This window comes from Protomyctophum bolini, assembly GCF_963924005.1.
Source record: "Protomyctophum bolini genome assembly, chromosome: 5".
Classification (NCBI taxonomy): Eukaryota; Metazoa; Chordata; class Actinopteri; order Myctophiformes; family Myctophidae; genus Protomyctophum; species Protomyctophum bolini.
In genome coordinates, this window is record NC_137866.1 from 33955326 (window position 1) to 33979849 (window position 24524).

The window sequence follows — 24524 nt, forward strand, 5'->3', positions numbered from 1 at the left end:
ATTTGTGTTGAATGTTTCAAATGTATTTCTAGATATAAAACTGTCAAATGCATTTGACAGTCTTGAATGAAAATGTATTAGTAATTTAGGGAAGTTGTATTTATACAACGCAGTTTCGGGAGAAGAGACCTCCTTCCGCTTGACCTTAAACACTCCTCCCTCATTATCAACAACTCCTCCGTCCTCCAAACTCACCTGCCTTTCATTACCACCCGGCCAATCCCCGGTGCAATCACCACAGAATAAATACACCTGCGATATCTCAACCAAGTTGTTTGTTCTGCTCCACGACAGACCAAACATGGGTTGTGAGTACTGCACTTGTAGATCGGCTATTTTTTTTAAATCGCCATCCTCCTCCTTCCGCCTCGATTCTCTAGGAATCCAGGGGGGGGCAGTGACGGAGCAGAGACGACCAACCGTTCATTCCGAGTAGAGCAAAGATGACCGTCAGCTCCAGAGACTACGCCCCCACCCTGAGTCTCGCCCTATCTTGGGTTCCTCACTCCACTCCGCATTCATCTCATTCTGTTTCAATAAACTGTTAATCTTGAGCGAAGGTGTGCAGGTCTCTTACTAAGTGAAATTCCAAATGTTAATATTTCCTTTGTTTTTTGGCACACCAAAAACAATGCATAGTGCAATGAACTTCAAAAAGTGCCTGCTGTACATTAGCCCTCAAAATACCTTTCACTGAAATGTTGAAGACTATATTTATCTTACAGTAGGTCTGCTCTCTCCAGTCTGATTAGAGTCAAATTTGAGCCTACTGACCCAATTGTCCATTATTACCAAAATGCATGGGACTGGTCAAAATCAATTGAATGAACAAACACTACTCAGGATTTAACTGTGCATGCTAGAAACTCACTTGCACAACAAACGTGCCCACGACGATACTGCAGAAGATTGGGTTGCGGAAGATCCCATCGAACACATTTCTCTCTCCGTGGATCTTGCGTGCATTGATCTCATTGAACAGCTGCATGAGCACAAATATGTTGAAGATGATGGTGTAGTGCTCAGACGGGGCCGAGTGCAGCGGGGCGTTACGGCCACTGTCAATGTTGAAGATCTTCTCTCCTGCAGCGGGACAAGGACATCAGTCACCATTTGTATAGAATGGCAGTGGTGGGAAAAGTACTCAAATGTTTTACATTTTTGTATAAAAATCATTTGAACATATCTACACAGATCTACTCACAATGCGTTGCATGTAGATCGTCTATTTTCGAATAGCCAAAATGTATAGGTTGAAGTGGTTAATGTATGTTTTGGAATAATAATCAAAATCTACAAAGTAACTAGTAACTCAAGTTTTCAAATAAATGTAGTGGAGTAAAACTACAATATTTGGATTAAAAACGTAGTGCAGTAGAAGTGCAGTAGAATTGGAAATTGGAAATACTCAAGTAAAGTACTAATATCTCAAAATTGTACTTAAGTACAGTACTTGAGTAAATGTGCTTAGTTACTTTCCACCACTGGTATTATATATGGTCTTTTGTGTTTTGCTATCAATAGTTTTTATTTTATTTCATTAATCACAAAAACAACACAATTATGAGGTCTGAATGAATAAAAATAACAAAGGATCTAGATTAAAACATCCAGCAGCCATCTGGATCATCATCTTTTTTCTTTTTCTTTTTCCCGGAAATCCCATTAATTCGCTTTTTTTAACCTTTTACGTCACGATTCATCTCGTAGTTAGCTGGCTTTGTTTCAGGCTTAAAACTCTTCGAGTGATTTTGAAAGGTAATTTTAACCATTATACAGTAGTCTTGATGTTCAGAATCAGCGATAGAGCATCATTGCAATAATGACACTGTCATTTCTCTACTTTTATTGTAATTACTTGCAAACTGCAAGTAAACGACAGATGGATGGTAACCTAAAAAACGTCTGCAACTGTGTGTCATTTTGAAAAGGGAACTGAAAATAATATTTTTATAGTATTTATTGAACAATGTTTGTTCATGTTCACTCACTAGCTGACGTGGCTCTGTATTGAGGATTTTTCGAGCGCATAACACGTTGTGGGGACTTCTATCTATCTATCTAAATACTGATACTGAAGTTCAGTTAAGGTTGAGATTATTGCTGTGTAAATACGGTGGAATGACAGCAATCATAGAGAGTTCGAAAGAAAAAGCACATCATCTTGAAATTAAGCATGTACGGTACATGTTTACAGGCACAGCACATGCACTCACACTCCAATGAGGTGTGGACCACCTACCTGCAAACAGAAGGGTGAAGATGATGATGAGCTGGTAGATGGCGTGGCCCAGGATGTTCTTCATCATGGTGAGGGAGATGAGGGGGTTGTTGCGGCCGTAGGGCTTCCTTAGCAAGAGGGATTCGGTGGGGGGTTCAGTGGCCAACGCCAGCGAGGCAAAGGTATCCATGATCAGGTTCACCCAGAGCATCTGCACTGCCTTCAGAGGAGAGTCCTATAAGCAAACAACCAGAGAGACAAAGGCTGGAACTGGAGCCGTGCTGCTAGCTGCTACTTTGCCACATATTCGTTTCCGGCAGTCTCAGTGATTCTCAATGTTTTTTTAATTTCCAGGACCCCCAGGTTCATATGCATATTGCATAAGGCCCCGATATACACTGTAAAAGTCTTAACCCATTACATTTCTTCGCATTGTGACAAATGTAATACAATAGATGCAAATCTTCTTCATAGCTTCACCCTTTGCCCTCGGATACAAAGATATTGGATTAAGATATTTGAGACGCTCTCTGATATTTTGAGTATTCATATTGACCCCGATCCTGTACTAATAATTCTGGGTTTGTCAGACTCCATGCCTATGTTGACGAGAGCACAAACAACTCTTCTCATATGGTCTGATTACAGCGAAAAAACTAATTCTGACACACTGGAAGAAGGAAGAGGCTCCTGCATTTAAGCACTGGTTAAAGGACAACTTTAGTTTTTTTCAACCAAGGTTCAAGTTTTAGGTTGTCATTAGAGAAAGTAAAAGATGAGTGTAATTCTTTTTTCATTTGCTGCTTTCTGTCGAAAGAAACTAAAGTTGTCCTTTAAATGAAATGACTAGTACACTTCATCTTGAGAGAATAAGGTATTTCCTGAGAAACAGGGAGAGACAGTTTGATAAGGTTTGGCTGCCCCTTGTCCATTACCAGAGTAGAAACGATTAATAGACAGGATACCATTGATATGGTTGACTGTACGCCATTTTCTTTTCAGATGTTTTCCATGAGCTTTCTATCATCTTATTATCTAGTATGCAGTGTCACTGAGCAGTATGGGTGGGAGGGTTAAGGGATTTCTTTATCTTTTTTGTCTTGTTTTTTTCTTTCATTTTCTTTCATAAAAAAAGTATTTCATATCATGTTTGTAATAATTTATAATCTGTTCAATAAAAACATATTTGACAAAAAAAATGTCTTAACCCATTATAAGTTTGATTCTACAAATGTCTTCTAAATCATGAGAGTGTTCAGAAAACCCTATATGTTTCTATGTCAGTGGTTCTCAAACTATTTCATGTCAAGGAGCCCTAAAATTCTATGTAATTGGCCTCCGACCCCCATCTGAAAATATGTAGTTCCAGAGAACACCCCAGAAGCAAAGACTTGAGTTAAAAACATTCGCTCTGAAAGATTTGCACCATATTTTCACAATTTTTCAAAAATAGCAGACCTACATGCTCGTAGCGCGGCACTGTAGATATGAGCATTTGCGCCTGTCGTAGACATGCGCAGGGCAAGTTCAGTCAGGGAACCTCAGTCAGCGCGCCGGCTGTTAATTGGGCCACCGCAGCATCATCCACATGATTCACTCAGCCAATCACAGCTCACCCCATCTCTCATACCGGCTACTTGAACCAGAGGTTTGCATTCCTCTGCCTTCTTGCTTGCCCACTGCTGTTCTATCAGCGTGCTGCTGTCATACAACCTGCGCTCAATTCTGCTTGCTTACTTGCTGCTGCTTATTGTATACTGTGCGCTGCTGTATACAAAGTGCTCACCCACCTCCACCCCAGCTACCACCTGTCGTTTTGGATCTACTGTTTTAGGTACGGGGGATTCGGAGTCCCTATGGTCGGGACTGATGCGCTTCACCCGTACCTAAAAAGATCCAATACATCGCCAAACCATAATAAATATATTTCATTGATTATCTTATATTCAATAAATATATTATTACATCCTCCTTGAGTTGTCTGACTGAACTGCTATTTTTCAATAGCTAAAGTATAATATAATGCTTAAAACACCAAAAGGGGTTCCCTGGGTTCTCTGAGAGTGTAAAAATGGAACGAAAAATGGAATCGTAAGAATGTTAAACACACTATAAGGGTCCAGTTCCCCCTAACTATCCGTCATTTAGCTGGGGGAACCTCTGCTATCTCCTCGAGGACACCTGGGATCCCTGGACCCGTACAGTGAGAACCTGTGTCCTAACAAACATGCTGATTACCTGTGTGATGCATGCACCGGTGAAGGCCACAATGACGGCCACCACATTCACTGTGAGCTGGAATTGCAGGAACTTTGAAATGCTGTCATATACGTTCCTCCCCCACATGACGGCTTTGACAATGCTAGAGAAGTTGTCGTCTGTTAAGATGATGTCGGAAGCCTCTTTCGCCACATCTGTACCAGCGATGCCCTGAGCACACAGAGGGATATGGGTTCCTTAGGTTTCCACCATCAAACACAGATGTCAGTGATTATTAGTTATTTATCCTCTGGTCCTTCTATGTGGGAAGTTTTGAGACTTAAATCATACAGTGTAATTTACATTTTTGTAGTATTTTAGCTTCTACCCACTGAGCAAAAGACGGCTATTAGACTTGCGTCTAAAAATGCGTAAAAAACCCCGGCTAAAATGAAAGTTTTTTAGACATCCATCCTTAGATTAGACGTTGATTAGCGGTTCGAACTGCGACTCCTAAAAGTCTGTTCGAAGTGAATCTTGCCCGGAAGAAAATTCAGCATGATCTGACAGCTGAGAATATTTTGGAAGGTCAAATGACAAAACATTATGTATTCCCTAATCCCTACTGAAAAAAGTGTCTCCGCGAATGCATGAGGCATTTTTTTGTTGGCCATTTGATTAAAACGTGTTAAAAAACACACTCTTCTCTCATACTCTCTCCCTCACTTACTTTAAGGGACTGTCTATCAATTTAAATAGTTTTGTGGCAGTGGCAGTGATCAATACTAAGTCATCATCCTCTCTTCTCACCATGGCGAATCCAACATCAGCTTTCTTCAGGGCAGGCCCGTCGTTGGTCCCATCTCCTGTCACAGCCACAACCTGACGCTGTTCTAGTACTGTGCTGTCAATGATGCCTGCCAGGGACATGAAAAATATGATTACTGTCCTCATACCAGAGTGCCTTGGAATGATCCTCAATACTATTGTAGTTCATTCGATTTCTAACCCTTTCTCCTGATGTTTGTTAACTTCTCCTGATTGCATACTAGTTTGTATCAACAAATCAAATGGTACATCTTTCTAAGTTCCACATGTATATTCTGTATGTTTTTGTGTGTTTGTGAAAGTATTTTATTGTGTTCTATAACTAATTAAAATTGATTTTACTTGCACGTCCATGTATTTATTCCAGTAGCCTACCTTAAAATCTTGAGTGTGGGCCATTTGTTAATACCCCAGAATGTCTCCCTCTTTTTCACAGCCTAATGTTGGCAGGTAGGTTAGATATCTACCCTATTATCGATGTATTTGTACAGATTAGACACAGAAACACCAACCTTTTACCAGAGTGTGTTTGTCTGTTGGGGAGGAGCGAGCCAAAACCCTCAGCTTGGGCCAGATCTTGTCAATGCGCTCTTGTTCAATCTGTTTGAATCATTGGCACTTATTGAGCATGCTTGCATGTTAAACAAAAGTGTTAAAATTACAATGCATGCAATAATAATAATTAATAACAAACAAACAAACAAACATTGCATTAATGTACCTCTCCTTTCTCATTCCGGATTCGTCGATTGAAGTCTTTACCCTCAATGCAGATGAAGTCATCCCCTGGCTGAATGATGCCACACTTTAGAGCGATGGCACGTGCAGTGTTAATGTTATCACCTGTCACCATGCGCACTGTGATACCTGCCTGCTGGCACTTCTTGATGGCATCTGGAACCTGGGGAAAGGGAAGATGGGTTATTGTTTGTGACAACGCATAATAGTGTGGCCCAATCACAAATTCCATTTGGAATGTCTTCAATATCAGTGATGGAACATTAATACTATCGCCTAGAATCAACCGTTTTATTCTACACTATAAATTGGCAACTGGCAGATAATTTACATTCAGCAGTTCTCTGAGCCAGGCACAAAAATGAACTCTCCACCAGCCATCTTCTTTTTTCCTCATAATCTCATAATGATGAAAAAGAGTTTCAACTTTTAAGAGAAGGCTATTATGTGGTATCAACACATCATGCGTTCAATTGCAGAAAGAAAATGGAAATGGCTCCAATAGACTTCCATTGTAAACTGAGAATATTCATGTAATTTTCAATATGCAATATGTAAAACAAACATACAGTTGATTTGGAATGTATTTCACTGTGCTCAGAGATAACAACATAACAACAAGAACCACAAGAATCATTATTGTGGTTCTTGTTGTTATCTCTTGAAGAATGTTAGTATAGAGTAGTAATGCTTGCCACAGGGCAAGCGTTACATAATACAATCTGGGAACCCATTGGCAAAACAAAGGATAAACAGCAACCTCTATTTTCCAGAGTCTGTCTCAAGAGACTAAACATAATATAACATAACATAATATAATATAAGATCGTACCTCTGGACGGACAGGGTCCTCAATGCCCACGACGACAATACAGACCATATCGGTCAGGATGGCATTCTCATTTTCCCAGTCGGGCTCTGGGTTGCCTGGGAGGTCTCGGTATGCGACACAAATGGTCCGTAGGCCATCACACGCCATGGGCTCAATCACCTTCTTGATCATGTCATCCTTATCACGTGGACGGAAGGCCCGCAACTCACCACTCGCAGCCATTATGGATGTGCACCTTGAAAAACAATGCAATTTGGTTACACAAATGGATAAATTATGATGAGTTATTTTGGTTGCCATTGTCGCAAAATTGCTTGCTCAGGTTGGGACACTTGAATTGAATTGAATTAAAGAATGTTATTTAGATAGCATGTTGTCTAGATTTTTTACCTGGTATCCTAGTTTCTCTAAGACATTACACATTGTTCCCTTGGCACTCTGCTAGGACTTTTACATTGTGGTATGTTGACTAGGGTTCATGCTTATACTTTGGTTACTCTGATCTCACACTTGTAAGTGCACTCTGGATAAGAGTGTCTGCTACTGTTAATGCCTGAATTGTTTTATTTATATTTATTTAAAAAAATACACAAATGTTATGTTACTATGTACATAGCAACAAGAACCCCAAAAGGGGTTCCCGTCCTGAAGGGTAAAAACACCAAAATGGGTTCCAGTCCTGATGGTAAACAAGCAACAGTGTTAACGGTTTCAAACAAACCAAACCGATTACCCTGCACAAGCTATAGCCTGCTTTCTTAAAATGAATTAAAAAAGCTCCTGTTCAATTCCTTTTCTCTGAAGGCACACTTTATTTGGCCATTTTAAAGCTGTGTCACTCACTTCTTGAGCAGGATCTCAGATGCACCTTTACTGTAGAGGCGGAAGGATCCGTCTGGAAGCTGCACCACGGTGCTCATGGATTTTCGCACCGAGTTGAAGGTGTAGACCTTGTAGAGCTTCTCCTCCGGGATCTGCTCTCGGATAGGGACGTAGTCTCTCTTCAGGTCCAGCACAAAGCCCAAGAGGCCACATTCCGTCTTGTTTCCCACCTGTTTAGGTAAGCCCCCCTCTTTGTCTGGGGGCTGAGGAAAATAGAGAGATAATTCCCAGCATATGAAGGTTAAATATATAGTAGTATACACTGTGTTGAATCATGTAAAACACCTGCAGATAATTCAAATTAATAACATTGTGTTAGATTTAGGTGTGCAAATTACATTCACAATAGTCAATAATAGCATTGCAAATGCACAGAAATGTATACCGGTAGCTACAATTGCTTTTGCTGTACATCACTGTGTCCCAAGCACATCATAGGCCTGTGGATGATTCTCACAAAATTGCCCTAAGAGGACAGGCCTTCACGGGACAAAAGCGATAATGGAATCTCCTTCGTGTTTGAGTAAATGGTCACGCCCCCCTCCTATAGTAGTATGGGATAAAGTACAGTTTTAGGCCGCGACAGATTGGCGCTGTCTCAAGCAAAGAGAGACGCCACGAGAGACGCCACCAAGTGCGCTAAAGCGCGCAAGTTGCCGTGTCGAACATTGCGTTAGTTCGCTTAGCCGACTCCCACCGTTGCAACCCGTTGCAACCCGTTGCTCACGGAAAAAAGTATGGGTAATCCTGAACAAAGACAATTCCTTCTCTTAAATGAACTAACTAAATGCTGAAACCAACGTGCTTGATCCTCCATAACATGACGCCGCATACGGTAATCATCTCACCATGATCTTGGAGGTGTAGGCGCTGTTGATGGCGATGGAGCTGACCATCATCTCCAGCACCTTGGTGTTGAGCTGGTCAGGGTCAGGGACTTCGAGGAAGTGATGGTCGCAGACGTATGCCTGCACAACAGTCATGCGGTTGGTGGTCAGTGTGCCGGTTTTATCCGAGCAGATGGCAGTGGCGTTGCCCATGGTCTCACAGGCATCCAGGTGGCGTACCAGGTTGTTGTCCTTCATCATTTTCTAAAGGCAGGCATGTGTTGCACAAACAAATTATTGACAAGTAGCTAATAGCTATTAATGTCAAAGCACCATACGGGTTGTCATTATATATATTGTGGAAAGCCAACATCTTATAATTATCCGCTAGACTAAAGGGAATTTTATATAGCTGGGGAAGATATTAGGCGTTTTACGTCATTAAAAGCCACACATCAACAATGAAAGGGATACTCAGGGCTTCCTCTCACCTTAACAGAATAAGCCAAGGATATGGTGACGGCCAGCGGTAACCCTTCTGGCACGGCGACCACCAGCACTGTCACTCCAATGATGAAGAATTTGACGAAGTACTGCACATAGACTGGAGTGCATTCTGTGATCCAAACCCTGCCCTGGACCACAAAGGTCTCGATCACAAAGTACACAACCAGGATGATAACTGTGATGGCAGACATGACCAAGCCTGGAAAGAAATCAGATCCGTTTTGGTCAAATGATGCATATACGCATAAACTGTACTGTACAGTGCTCATACGGCAAGTACATTTTATGTATTAGCAGCCATGATATAGAGGAAAACCATATTAACCTCTTTAATCATAACCTATTTTATATTTTGGATATGTCAGTATAGGCAAAAGGGTGGCCGCACACGCCAATAGCCAGAGTGCCAATATTTTATTAGGACAGCAGGTAAGACAAAAATGAATCCAACGTTTCGGTTAAGCCTGCTGTCCTAAAAGAATATTGGCACTCTGGCTATTGGCGTGTGCGGCCACCCTCTTGTTTTTTCCTCTACAGTTTAAATCAATGGTGATTTTACAACCAGGTGTTGTTCTTGCTTACTGTAAATCACTTTGGATTAAGAGCTTCTGCTAAATGCCTAAATTGACTAACATTTCAAGAAATATATAATGTTCTCTTAAATGTATTATAACGGAATAATGATATGACGTCGGCAATATATATATAAAAGGGAAAAGATATATATACTTTACAATACTATTATAGGATTAGGTCAACTGCATAGTGAATTCCAAACCTTTTTCAAAAATAGCAGATCTACAAGCTCGTAGTGCGGCACTGCCGTGCTATGAGCTTGTAGATCTGCTATTTTTCAATAGCTAAAGTATAACTAGCTCTGTTCCATAGCTCTAATGCGTTGCATTAGAGCTATGTTACTATCAACTTCCGCCGCTCGCATGAATGCAGACCAGCCTCTACTCTTTAGTGTAAATAAAAAGAACGTTTTTGCTACTCACCAAAACAAAGGCGGGTTGTGTCAATAGAAAGTTTCCTTAGTGGAAGCACTCTGAGCCCCCCACCACACGTATAAACTGTACTTTTTGGCCAAAAAGGGATTTTGTTTCCACCGGGAAAAAAAATAATTTAGTTACTCCGCTGCGCCCTCTACTGATATTGCTTTTTGGCCAAAAAGTACCGTTTATACGTGTGGTGGGGGGCTCAGAGTGCTTCCACTAAGGAAAGTAGTCTTTCTATTGACACAACCCGCCTTTGTTTTGGTGAGTAGCAAAAACGTTCTTTTTATTTACGCCAAAGAGGAGAGGCTGGTCTGATTTCGATTTGAGATTTAAAATTGTAAGTCCCATAGCCTTGTACTGCGCAGGGCAGAATCGTAGAAGCAGTAGAAGGCTATGGATCAGAGCTAAAGTATAACATAATGCCAAAAGGGGTTCCCGTCCAGAATGGAAAATTGGTCACCTAATCCTAATCCTAATGCACCTAATGCTACTCGGCAGCAGAGTGTTCTGGTGAACTCATGATGACACTGATAGTAGGCCGTGCTGCGGTTATACCTTCAGATTCAACTCCACATTCATCTTTGAAGCCCGTCCAAATGAAACAGTATGCATGAGACACAATGGAGGAATGCTTAATTAATTAGACCCTCCAGAAAAATGTGTTCATGCGATCGTAATATTTACCGCATAATCAGCCAAATGGCGCAGATTATGCAGGGATAAAAACATTTCAAAAAGGGTGCATGATCACACAAACCTCACACCTCACACACATATAAAATCCTGCATTGCATCGCAAAATCAAGGATTTTAAGCCGCATAATCAGGGATGTTTGCCCACGTTTTTCTGGAGGGTCTACTAAATGTTTTCTCACATGAAAGTTCTAAGTTCACGACGTGAGCTTGTAGATCGTCTGGTTTCGTTTTCGATGCGCGATACCGTTGTGCGACGATGTGAGAATCCGGCTTTTAGGAAAGCACAGTCACAGACAAGCACACAGGAGACGCCCACCAAAGGAAATGTGCCTCACCTGCCTTCCCAATTTGCACCGCCAGTTTGGTGAGCTTTCCTTGGAGGACCGATTTCTCTTTTTTGTTCACATTGGTTTTCTTCTTCTCCTTCTCCTCCACCTCCCCGCCCTCGGCACTCTTCAGAGGCTGCATCTCCATGGCAACCGCCTCATCCTGTTTCTTGGCTGGGATGATGCAAAGTTGGTTGAGTAGTTATAGCAGTGGCGGAAAGTAACTAAGTACATTTACTCAAGTACTGTACTTCAGTACGGTATTCATACACTTGAATACTTTTACTTCTACTCCACTATACATCTCAGAGGCAAATATTGTACTTTTACTCCACTACAATTATTTGAGAACTTTAGTTACAGTTTTGTAGATTCTGATTAGTATTGCAAAACACACTAACCACTTCAGCACTGTATATACTGTATTTCGGCTATTTGAAAATAGCAGATCTACAATCTCACAATGAGCTTAAGGCCTCACTCACACCTTATATCTAGCATACAACATTGATGCATGCTAGATGTAAGCAAGATAAGTGTCATGGCCGCCCAATGCATTTCCAATGGAAGTCACATGGTTTGATACAACATTTTGGACTACAAGCTGTTGTATGGCTTTCGGCTGTGTTTCGACTGCCCCCCTCCCCCTCATACAACACAAATGTTGTGTCAAACCATGTGACTCCCATTGGAAATACATTGGGGCAAGATGTATCACGCCCTTTGTATACAACAAGCATACATCAGTCTTTTGCGAAGGTGTGAGTGAGGCCTTAACAAGTACAATATTGATAATAAGGGGGGGAGAAAGAATCCATCTCAATATTTACAAAAATTATTAAAAAAATAATAAGAATAATATATTAGTAGAAATAATTATTGAATAGCCTATAGGTCAATCTCTAAAACAAATTGTGTTGTTTTAAGAAGCTACTTAGCTTCTTCTATTTCCGGCATAATGTGACAAATGTAAGCGTATATGTCTGAGGACTTCAATACGAGGCCCTTTGACAGAAGTGTATAAAAATAGACTTTATGTTCCATCGCAATCCAATCACAGACCTACAAACTCACACTCATACTGTCATACTGTCGTACCTTCAGAGGTACATTCAGGACCTTGCAGTGTACGCTCTGTTAACAACTCTTACCTTTGTTCTGATTGTTCTCCAGGGTGCCATCTGGCTTGCCTGTGAATAAATAAGAGATGCAGACTTGCCTTTTACAGTATACTTGATGCTTTTAAATGTGGAGACATTTGTGCTCTTTTCTTGTTTCTTTAATGTTTTTTTCTTTTTCTTTTTTTTGCTGTGTAATATTATTAAGTCCCCTCCTGGAAGAATAATTATGCCATGCAAATGTATTAACCCATTTTGACCTGATTCTAGAAATGTCTTCTACATCCTGACAGTTTTCTGAAAAAGCTATGTTTCTATGTCAGTCGTTCTTTGATTTTTCAAAAATAGCAGACCTACAGTACAAGCTCGTAGCGTGCCACTGAGTGGCGTGCTATAAGCTTGTAGATCTGCTATTTTTCAATAGTTAAAGCATAACATAATGCTAACACCAAAAGGGGTTCCCCCCCAAAATGGGTTATTTTAACCAAATAAAATCACTTACCCTACCTTTAAGACAATTTAAGGCAATTCAAAATGCTTTGCACATGGCCTAAAGGTCATTGTATTAGAGATAAATAGTAGAAAACTAATAAATACATTAGAAGTCAACAATGTTTTAAAACCTCCAACCAAATCTTGAATTGATTTAATGACGACAGAGAACATCGTCTCGGGACTGAAGAACAGATTGATTTAATGACGACAGAGAACATCGTCTCGGGACTGAAGAACAGAAAACAGATACACGTGCTTTGTTTCTTTGCAAAAAATAATGAAAAGAAAGAAAAAGAAAGAAAGAAAATAAGTAGGCAAAAATAAAAGCATCAGACTGGAACGAATAAATGTGATTGCAGACATACTGTACCTATTTAGATGAACCATGCACATGTTCTTCAGCTCATGGTGTAAATGTTTGGGGGGCATGACCAACTCAATTTAGCTAGATAAACGGCAGATTTATATCTGAACGCAAAATAAGATGCGGAGCAGAGGGGTTGAATTAAGCCTTTGAACTAGTCATGGGTGTGTTGTGGGCGAAAAATCAATTAGACCCATCTAGTGTGTTTTCTCCCACTCCCCTTTCAAGCCAGGTGCACCTGCACCATGGCGCATTGCAATTTAGATAGCGTATTCGGTAAGTTTGAGGAGACATAGTTTTCTGCTTACGTGCAAAAGTGGAAAAGTGGAGCAGGACATATGCAATATGTCAGGAGACTGGGGAAAACACGAAGTTCTTCGCTTACCAGAGAAACATCAATGGAGAGGTACAGACAGTATACCACCCTCAGTGGCTGAGCTACTGCCATATTTTCAAATCACATCTTCCTCCTGTAAAGATTCCTTATTTATGTATCTTAGTTAGGCCCTATATTTAAACTACCTACTGTATCTATAGCGTATAATGGGTATGGCTTTGAACATATTGTTATCAGCCATAGTTAGTCATATTCTTATGAATATAGGAATAATGATAAATAAAAGCTAAATAGAGTGGCTTAAAAGTGCTTCATCTTGCGTTTCTGTGCCTCCCATGGAAAACTGACTGGAGCCACCAGACACTTGCAGCACGATGTGATGGCCCAGATCATTATTATAATATCATTATTGTTTTAACCTCAATTCTGAGTCTCTCAGCTACCATCTTAAACATGAGTGATGAATTTGGATGAATTTTAATTGCAAGCAGTGTGCATGCATTGCAAACTCGCCTATAATAAGTCAATCTATTATCTAATGCACTCTTTAACCCATTCTGACCTGAGATCAGATTCATACGAGGTTTCCACGGGACACACACTGGTCTGATTAACCCATTCTGACCTGAGATCAGATTCTAAAAATGTCAGTCGTTCTTCGAATTTTTCAAAAATAGCAGACCTACAAGCTCGTATCGCGCCACTCGGTGGCGCGATATGAGCTTGTAGATCTGCTATTTTTCAATAGCTAAAGCATAACATGATGCCAACACCAAAATGGGTGCCCGGTCAGAATGGGTTAAATAGTAGGGAAATGCAGTACAAATTGGTTAAGCACAACTTACACAATGGGTATGAAAATGACTTCTGCGTCAGTTGTAAACTTGCAATGACAGCTGCGCTACACTTTGCACCGCTTCACACTACTGTACAATATTAGTGTGATACGTGTTGAGGTTTAGATCTGACTCTGTTTTGTAGCCTTTATTGTTCAGGCTACGTATAGTAATGTGATCTTTCTTCAACAACATCAGATTGTGTTGTAGTTGTCTTGTGGAAAAAGTGCAAAACTTTTATTTTATAATATTTTTTATTTTTTTGTTACCAAAAGCAAGAGGGGCAGCTGTCAATCTGACCCATGTCGGCATTCTTTAGTCACCCGTAGGGGGGAGGGGGGGGGGGGCATGCACCTACCATTTGTGATGCTTGGATTTGCTTCAACTGCTGGGAGTGGCTGCGTGGGTGAGCTACTATTGCCCTCTGACAGGTGTGGAAGGTGTTTGGGTGTTTCAGATGACGCAGTGAGAGATGCAACAAAAACAACAACATTAAAACACAAGACAACCAGAAGAGCGAGCATTGCCGAGCAACACAAAAAGCAAAATGGAAATAAATCAACAACAACCAGGAACGGAGAATCCAAAAATAAATGAATGAGTCGTAAAACAAGAGAAACGTGATGGTGGCACCCTGCATGCATGCAAAAGCTTTAGTCTGGACTGATGCCTAATCACAATTAATAATCATTAATCACAATTATTTTGCATGATCGCTCTTTTTGAAATATTTAAAAAATATAACATTATTAATAATTATTTTTCATATCTGCCCTGTGCAATTTCAGTTTACGAAGCCTAAAAGGCAAATAGAAATGTAATTATGTTCCGACGATCAATGCCGAAAAACACAATTAAATCGTCAATCGCAATTATTTGCATGACAATGAATCGTCACGTAACATTTCATGATCGTGACAGCCCTACTGTAGGTCCTACACGTGAAAAGCTTTCCTCTGGAGTGACAGCCCTACTGTAGGTCCTACACGTGAAAAGCTTTCCTCTGGAGTGCAGCCCCCCAAACACCCCCCCCCACGTAACCCCGGCACCAACCATCTCATTCTTTCTTCTCTCCATTCAATTATTGATTGCCCTGCAGACTGCAATGCTTTTACAGGATAGAATTATTAAACAGCCAGCACTCTGCCCCCTCTTCACATCAAAGGCAGTGAGACCCAGAGGAGAGAGAGAGAGAGAGAGAGAGAGAGAGAGAGAGAGACGGGAGAGAGAGAGAGAGAGAGAGAGAGAGAGAGAGAGAGAGAGAGAGAGAGAGAGAGAGACGGGAGAGAGAGAGAGAGAGAGACACACACGGGAGAGACGGGAGGAGACGGTTACAGCAAGTCTTCATTTGTGCCCTCTCTCTCTCTCTCTCTCTCTCTCTCCCTCCCGCCCCCCCCCCCCCTCTCTCTCTCTCTCTCTGTCTGTAATTCTTAATGTACATTAGGGCTTGGTAATGCCCCAGGGCATTTTTATTACTGGAAAAACGTTAACAGCAGCACATCACATTTCATGACTCATTGCTATTGTACGCATTCTGCACAACTATTTAATCGGCATATGCAGACATTTCGCATTACCCTCGCAATGGAATCATTCCCCCAAAAACATATTGTTGCTTCAATCTAATATCACATGGAGGCGCCACACAGTGTTACTTCACTGAAATATTGCTTTTCCCCAAAACCAAACAAAAATACTGTCTGTCCTCTCGCCTCTGAGCAGCTACAAGTAAAAGTCCGGTATTCAAAAACTACTTGAGTGAAAGTACTAAGGTATTGGCAATTTGGCATCAAAATGTACTTGAAGTACCAAAATTAAAAGTATTCCTTGTGCAGACTGTCCAATTTAAAGGTTTCAAATGTATAAAAATCTTTTGAAAATATCAGATCTACAAGTTCACAATGCCTCGGATCACCACGCATTGTGAGCTTGTAGAGCAGCAATTTTTAAATATCCGAAATATATGTGGTCGAAGTGGTTAATTAGTACGTTTTCAAATAAATGTAAAAGTACAATATTTGGATCCGAAATGTAGTAGAACTTATAGTATTGGAAATTGGAAATACTCAAGTAAAGTACAAATTAAAATCAAAATTGTACTTAAGTAAATGTACTTAAGTAAATGTACTTAGTTTCTTTCCACTACTCTATCTGCATGAGAGCTGCCTCGAGGCTCATGGTGTTAAGCCCGATTTATACTCCATCGTACGATGGTGTTGGGCGCCGAGAATACACCCTCGACAAGACGTGGAAGAATGCGACATATTGTGAGCTTGTAGATGTACTCCATCGCACAAAGGCTTGCTTGCCAACAAGAAGAGATTTACAACCTTCTTCTCGTCCGCAACTTATAAGTGAGACAGCCGTACTATGGAGTATAAACTGGGCAATAGGGACGACACACAGTCGTACTATGGAGTATAAACTGGGCAATAGGGACGACACACAGTCGTACTATGGAGTATAAACTGGGCAATAGGGACGACACACAGTCGTACTATGGAGTATAAACTGGGCAATAGGGACGACACACAGTCGTACTATGGAGTATAAACTGGGCAATAGGGACGACACACAGTCGTACTATGGAGTATAAACTGGGCAATAGGGATGACACACAGTCGTACTATGGAGTATAAACTGGGCAATAGGGACGACACTCTACCTTTCTTGTCTTTTTTCTCCTCCTCTGCGTCTCCGGCCCCCAGCAGTGTGAAGATGATCCCAGTTTGTGAGTTGACCCCAACTGCAGTTACAAGCATCTTCCCTGAGCCTTCCATCACATGGGTTCCTAATGTGCACGCACACACACACACACACACACACACACACACACACACACACACACACACACACACACACACACACACACGGAAATATGGAAATGAAGATTGTAAATAACTCCATGGTTAGCAAGTAGGCTACAAGATACCACAGCCTTGTCATGTTTAATTTATAAATCCCAGCTTTAAAGCTGTGATCTGTAGGTTTTATGTCCAAGGTTATTGCAACTTTACACACAAAGTTCGTACCTGGGTCTCACTCTTCCAAACATCCATTGCTTTTCCAAGAGGGAAAATCCCTGCTTGGCCATCGGTGCTTAAGGCAGTATTACTTGTCCTACACAGCACCAGCGTCTATGTCTCAATGAAAGAGTAAGGAGACCACCCCCGACCGCTGCAGATATATGCTAGTTGTATTAACATACTCTGCCATACAAATTGATTACAATAAAGATGTATTCATTCAATTAAGTTCCATATTGAAGCTTAACGCAAGAACTTAAAAGCATTTGATCCCATTTGTAGTCTGAAATGGCATTGATAAAATTCAGGTCACACATGTTTTTCTTTTTCTGTCTTCACGCGTGCATGCATCCATATAATAGTGTTTTTTTAAAGGATGCTATGAAGTGTTAAGATTGCTTCTGAAAGAGTCTGAAAATCAAAACACGAAATGTTTGTTTCTTCATTTTAAACCAAATTTAAAATGCATTAGAGTATATCCTGTCGCTCTACAAATATAACAACTAAACATCCGCTGAAACACTAAAATAATAAGTTATTAACAGATGGACCGGGTTGTGCAACTAAGTATAAATTAGACCTAACCCCAATATAAAGTACCCTACTGCCAATTCCAAACCATGTATGTACTACATTTGTTTGCTAAGAAATATAATACATTTTTAATTTTATTCAATATATACTGCAGTGTACACAGCAAGCCCCCTCCACATAGCAAAATCTTCAATTTGAGTAAAGAAGAAAAAAAGGAAAAGAATAAAAGTAAAATTAAAAACTAACACCTTTATCATTTTCATCTATTGTGTGATGTGTAACCACAAAGCGTCATTGTAGCTGTGATTGCTGTACACTACAGTGGGTGGTACAATCCTCATGGCTGGAACTAATATCCCTTAATAATAGCATTGAAAAAGAAAAACATTTACAAAATGTGACATTATTTAACTGTTTTGGTGTAACACTTAATCCTACTATTTGTCCGGAAGAACATATAGGATATTAAGATTAGCTCTTGTGGAATCATATTCCCATGGGAGCGCTATTCTTTTTAAATGAGAGGCGAGGCTTGTGTTACGATGGGGTTCAACAAGGTGATGTGTGTGTTAGAAAGATTTTCCACCCATAATGAGGAAAGAGAGGAATAAAAAAGCCCCACAAACCACAAAGCCATTGCTTAATATCAGCAGCAGTTCGTAACCATGATGTGGTTCATCTCAAAATGCCAACAAATAAGTATTGTGACTACAACACAGAAAAACAACAATGTGCTGAAAAACATAAAATATGTAAACCATGACATGGTAAAGGTGGCAGAACACAGGACAGGTGACAGAGGAGATAGTGACATGGTGGGCAGCAGAGAAGCACTGATGTCAATCGGAGACCTGTGGACAGACAATAACAGCTGGCACCGTAAGAATGCAAGAATTAATTATTTGAGCTATTGGAGGCCGGAGCTAGAGGAAACGGACAAAAACGGGCGCTACAAGAGCTTGTTGCCCCTGGCAGTTATGACTGAGTCATTTTCTTGTTTACCTGATACCCATGGTGGTACCTCTGAGACAATGTGGAAATCTTATGCTCTCCTTAAATTTAGCTGTTGTGAAGAAGTGGTAGTATTTAAGAGTAGAAAGACATAATTAATTAGCAAGATCAATAAAAAAGTCGTTTGTGAACTGTCTTACATTTGAGAAGAAAAATTAAATATACATTACAATAACTACAGTAACTAGAATGCATTTTGTTGTTTTGTAGTTGCAGAGTAATGTGCTTAATTTACTGGGGAAGAGCAAAGCTGTGTAGTTATATCCTTCTTTGAATCTACATTAACCCATTTAGGACTGAGGCCGATTCTAAAAAAGTTTTCTGAAGATTTTACAACAATATTATGCTGCTATATACTGTAGCAATAAGAACCTTAAAAGGGGTTCCGGTCTTGAAAGGTAAACACCCCAAAAAGGGTTCCCGTCCTAAAAAATAACCGGAGGTGCTGGTGTTGTGAGGAAAGTCACGTAGTTTGCAAAGTTTAGTCTATATACATGGTAGGTAAGTAACTTAACTTAAAATGATTAACCCTACAATATAACACTTGATAAAGTGAACATGAACATTTTAACGTTAACATACCTGTAATGAAGTGCCACACACATGAAGATGTTCTGATGTTTTGAATTCATCCTGCAGCCACATGTTCTCCTACTCAGCCTACTGGCTTCTGTCTCTTGTGTGTGGAAGTTTAAGTTCATTTGATGTGTAGAAGGACACAATAACAGCACTTCGACATGATAGTGAATGCCCCCCCGACTCTTGATACAGATATACATAAATGAATTAGTTAGTGAGGTCTAGCCAACACCAACTCGGGTTTCCTGGATCGCTGCCCTCCACAATTTCCTATCCAACATCAGGTTCTTGAGCTCTGCAGTGTTGTCGCGCCGCAGCACGTCTACTGGTACGCTTCTTTCCCCTCCTGGCTTTGCCCTGGGTTGGCTCCCATAGGGTCAATTTACTTGCCTCAAGTTCTGGGTGCCTGACGCAGTGCCCTGCCAGCCTCATCCTTGAACCTTCTCTCTCTGACTTTGTCCGTGACTACTAACTACTACTATACATAAATATAGATACAGCACTCAAAGTGGAACTATTAAACCAATATTGCTTTAGGCACCAGTTGGCCACGATTATTTTAAAATAAGTTTCTTCTTTGCTAAAGATAGAACAGTGGAGGGAGACAGGAAGAAGAGCGAGCATGGATGACATGTGAACTGATCTCGGGCCAGATTCGAAAACCAGGACGTTACAATTAGGTTTTAAGCTCATAACCGTTTGAATGAACTACTAGGGTGCTTCTGTTTCGTGTTTGTTGTTGTTGCTTCTTAACCTTCGGTTGCACTGCACCGCTGCGTCGTTGGAACACATAAATACTTTGGTCACCTCCTGTGTTTTTCTCCCACTGGGGGCAGAGATCCAATTAGAGCCACACAACAGACCTCCATTATATTCCCATTAATTACAGCACTCCATCACACACAGGGAGCGCCTCCCGCTCAGGATCCTCCAAACAGCACTCTGGTGCAATGTGTCTCAACCTGTAGGTCACCACATGTTATCACTGGATAACAGACAAGTACAAAGTAAAGTATTGCAATGTAGTCATTTAAAGGGGGTGTATAAGAAGTATTAATAAGTGAGTGTCAAATAGCTCTGCATGTATTCTGATAGTAATCATTGCTATTATGTTTGTTTAGCAACAGGGGGACTTCCCGTCTCTCAAGCGCTTTAATAAACAGACATTTTCAGGTCGGGATACCAATTCTATCAGGGGAGACAGACAGGCAACTCATACACAACTCATAAGCAAGGGAAAACGGAATTGATGGACAAATTGGAACTGGAAGACTATAAAATTGAAGCTGATGAATAATCTGTCTTGGGTATTCTCTCCTGATTGGATACAATTGGTATCCTGACGTGAAAATGTATTTTTCACCCTATAACAGGTCCATTTGGTTTCATTTGTACACTCTTCGGAGTTAAATGAACACTAAGGGTTTGACTGTGTAGGTGTGTCTGTGTCCTGTTCTGTGTCGTTGGATGATTACGTTGAGATTGAGTCTAATGGACGTGTGACCTGGTGCTACTCAGGAAGCCGAGCAGGACCCGCAATCCTATTAGCTCTGTCAGCCCCGCTGCTTCTCTAAAGACAGCCAATGAGATTTCCCATACCTCCGTGCACACACACGTGCCTGTGTGCGTGTGTGTGTGTGTGTGTGTGTGTGTGTGTGTGTGTGTGTGTGTGTGTGTGTGTGTGTGTGTGTGTGTGTGTGTGTGTGTGTGTGTGTGTGTGTGCACGGCACCCGGCACCCGCAAAGGCGCACACACTCATCGGACACTGACGTCACGCAATGAGCGCGCATTCATATAGCGACAGAATGTGCAAACAGGTGTGTAGACGGTTGATATCAATATTTACACTGCAAGTCAATATGCAAACACCCTGAAGTCTTATCTACTGTATATGGAACACAACCATATCATGTGCACAACGTCCAGAAATATTTGATATACTGCCCCCAGCCACCACAACAGACCTGGTGGCACCAGTGGGGTACCAGGCTGTAACATGATTATAGGGTATCCACAGCAACTCACCAGACAACAACATGGGGTCTTTGTCCACAGATTTGCCTACATGGTCCGACTCCCCTGTCAGCGAGCTCTCATCGATCTTGAGGTCGTTTCCCTGGATCAGTATTCCGTCAGCGGGCAGCAGGTCCCCTGGAAGGTGGAGGCAGGAGACACAATATGGGTGCGGGGTACAAATATGGCACAGAAGGGAACGACCGGAATTGTACTGAAACTTTGCAGTGCATCTGCATAAAACATGGAGGATGGTGCGTGCGTGCGTGCGTGCGTGCGTGCGTGCAGATGAATTCTAGGACATAGAAGCCCATGTTTCTCATGCTGAAAAAACTTAATGCCACCCCTATTTTCTAATTATTATTATTTATTTTATTTATTTTATTTATTTTATTTATTTTATTTATTTTATTTATTTTATTTATTTTATTTATTTTATTTATTTTATTTATTTTATTTATTTTATTTATTTTATTTATTTTATTTATTTATTTTCAAAATATATGTTTAATGCCCCAGCTACAGAAGTATATAAATATTTGTGTTTAATGCCCCAGCTACAGAAGTATATAAATATATGTGTTTAATGCCCCAGCTACAAAAGTATATAAATATATGTGTTTAATGCCCCAGCTACAGAAGCTAACTTTAAATAGATGTGTTTAATGCCCCAGCTACAGAAGTATATAAATATAAAATATGTGTTTAATGCCCCAGCTACCGAAGTATATAAATATAAATATATGTGTTTAATGCCCCAGCTACAGAAGCTAACTTTAAATAGATGTGTTTAATGCCCCAGCTACAGAAGTATATAAATATATGTGTTTAATGCCCCAGCTACAGAAGCTAACTTTAAATAGATGTGTTTAATGCCCCAGCTACAGAAGTATATAAATATAAAATATGTGTTTAATGCCCCAGCTACCGAAGTATATAAATATAAATATATGTGTTTAATGCCCCAGCTACAGAAGCTACTTTAAAGCCCTCCCTTTTTCTGGGGAACACATCATTGAAGCTCCCTGTGCGCAAAAGTCTCCGCTTTTGAGGCTCAGTAATCAATCTATATTATTTCGCTAACCCTAGTGCATTTTTCAATGATATTTTGTTGTTGTATTGTATTAATGTTCATTCATGTGCTCTGGCCCTCATATAAATACTGTTTTAAACAAAACAGGGAGTATTTATTTGACACTGACCATATTTGACTTGGGCCACGTCGCCCACCACCAGGTCGGCCACAGGGATCTGAATGACCGTGCCGTTCCGCACCACGGCGAAGCGCTGCTCCTGCTCAATGCGGTTCTGGAGCCCGCGGAACTGCTTCTCTTTACTCCAGTCGTTGAAGGCCGTCACCAGCACCACGCAAACGACCGACAGCAAAATGGCCGCCCCTTCGATCCAGCCGGCCTCTGCCTCACCCTCGTCCTCGCCTCCAGACTCCACCTGTCCACACACTGGCCCGAGGTTGAGGGTTGCAGGCAGGGAGTAAGGATAACGAACACAAATGATTGTGACATATTCAAAGTCAGCCTTTTTTTCTTTATTTTTAAAAATATAAATACCTCCCTAAATTGTGTCTTTAGACAGTTAATATGCCGTATTGAAGATAGATATAGGCTATAACTGAATTGAAGACTCATTCCGGCCTTTTTGATGGTGATTTGGACACACACACACACACACACACACACACACACACACACACACACACACACACACACACACACACACACACACACACACACACACACACACACACACACACACACACACATTTACTGTGTTCAATGGCTTTCTTGTCGCCAAACTTCAACAGCACAGTCTATGCCAAGGCTCAAGAATTAAGTTTATCATGGCCCATCAACATTTGAGACTGTTTTCTGATAGGCAGGGTTGTTTTGGTGGGAGCGGCACTCCTTCTCTTCTAAAAATAGGATTTTGGTCAATGACTTCAGTTACTTGAAATGAAAAGGAAAAATGACATTATCTCTGCAGTTGTCTGCAGAGGGCTGTAAAATGGAACAGTCTCTTCTACCGGTAGGCAGTCTCACATTCTCCCTGCGGAAATAACATGAGCTGTGCGATATACTGGTTTAGTATCTCGGGCAGCTTTGAAACGTAACTCCATTAATGTTGTTGTTGTTGGTTATGAAAACAATAGGGGGGGGGGGGGGAAACACTCCCTGTCATCCCTTTTGAACAAACAATAGCAGATGCGAAGCTGTCAAATTTGAACTTGAACTAATTTGAACTTGAGCTGCTTTCATCATCAGTCACCACTTTACGGACACTGTCACATACTGTAGTAAATATGATTGATTTACAACTTGATGTTTAGGGTTAGTGCTTGCTCTGTCCAGCGAAAAGTCACTATTGAGAAAAGCCAGTCTCTCTTTAATGAAGTATTGTGTTATTTGCAATGTTATGCTTTCTGCAGAGTAATTAAATATCTTCGAATACAGTTATGTTGTCTCAGACCTAGTCACTGACATGTGAAGTACTACACTTTTTGAAAAAGATGCCATCATCATGGACATAAAGTGAACAGTAATAGCATGTCTTTAAAAATGCATTCCACTTGAGAAAGATGTATCGATCCATTTAAGGAAAGAGACGTTCCTGTAAACTGGAAGTACTGTAGTGCTGCAACATTAAGCAGAGTAATGAAAACGCAAGGAGACACATTCTCAGGGATAGATTTATGTCTTGTCTGGATCTGCGAAAGTTGAGTTCTGAGGGGATCTCAGTTGAAAGGTATTTCTTATTCTATAGGCTCAATGCTGTGCCACACATCCCTTTGAAATGCACACATTACTTTATATTCACACATTTGTTTTTCACCAGAAGGCACGATGTTGCGATGTCGTTGGGTATTTTTCCATTCATATAAATTTGCATTAATGTTGTATATTTGGCATTCTTCCATTTGCATTTTGCATGGAAATTTGCACTTTCCAAATTAAATGTTTATGAAGCCCAGTGGCAACATAGCCATTTTGCGGATAACCCAAGCCCTCAAGATGCATTTTTCAACAGTTTTCAAAAGCTTCCGCTTACCCGTCTGAAAATGAGTAGAAATTTATCAATTTCCCCACTTCCGTTAAAGGGCCCTAACGTATGCCATGCATTAGAACAGGGGTGTCAAACTCAT

At 40.7% G+C, this 24524-nt stretch overlaps 1 protein-coding gene across 7 annotated transcripts in view; it reads right to left on the reverse strand.

Annotated features, from left to right (window-relative positions):
• The window catches only part of LOC308314889 (plasma membrane calcium-transporting ATPase 3-like), a 38414-nt gene that overhangs the window by 6017 nt on the left and 7873 nt on the right, over positions 1 to 24524 (reverse strand). For 3 of the 7 annotated variants that reach the window (XM_080762670.1, XM_080762669.1, XM_080762666.1), the window contains exons 3-16: positions 22570 to 22827; positions 21380 to 21505; positions 16870 to 16995; positions 11064 to 11228; positions 9019 to 9233; positions 8549 to 8791; positions 7662 to 7903; positions 6819 to 7053; positions 5970 to 6149; positions 5761 to 5848; positions 5231 to 5337; positions 4460 to 4651; positions 2243 to 2456; positions 872 to 1083 (exon numbers count right to left, since the gene is read on the reverse strand). In XM_080762670.1, coding sequence (XP_080618796.1) covers positions 872 to 1083; positions 2243 to 2456; positions 4460 to 4651; positions 5231 to 5337; positions 5761 to 5848; positions 5970 to 6149; positions 6819 to 7053; positions 7662 to 7903; positions 8549 to 8791; positions 9019 to 9233; positions 11064 to 11228; positions 16870 to 16995; positions 21380 to 21505; positions 22570 to 22827 — 2603 coding nt within the window. Of the gene's footprint in view, positions 1 to 871; positions 1084 to 2242; positions 2457 to 4459; positions 4652 to 5230; positions 5338 to 5760; positions 5849 to 5969; positions 6150 to 6818; positions 7054 to 7661; positions 7904 to 8548; positions 8792 to 9018; positions 9234 to 11063; positions 11229 to 12205; positions 12245 to 16821; positions 16996 to 21379; positions 21506 to 22569; positions 22828 to 24524 lie in introns of all 7 variants that reach the window. The other 4 variants (XM_080762668.1, XM_080762665.1, XM_080762667.1 and 1 more) reach the window with 3 other exon arrangements.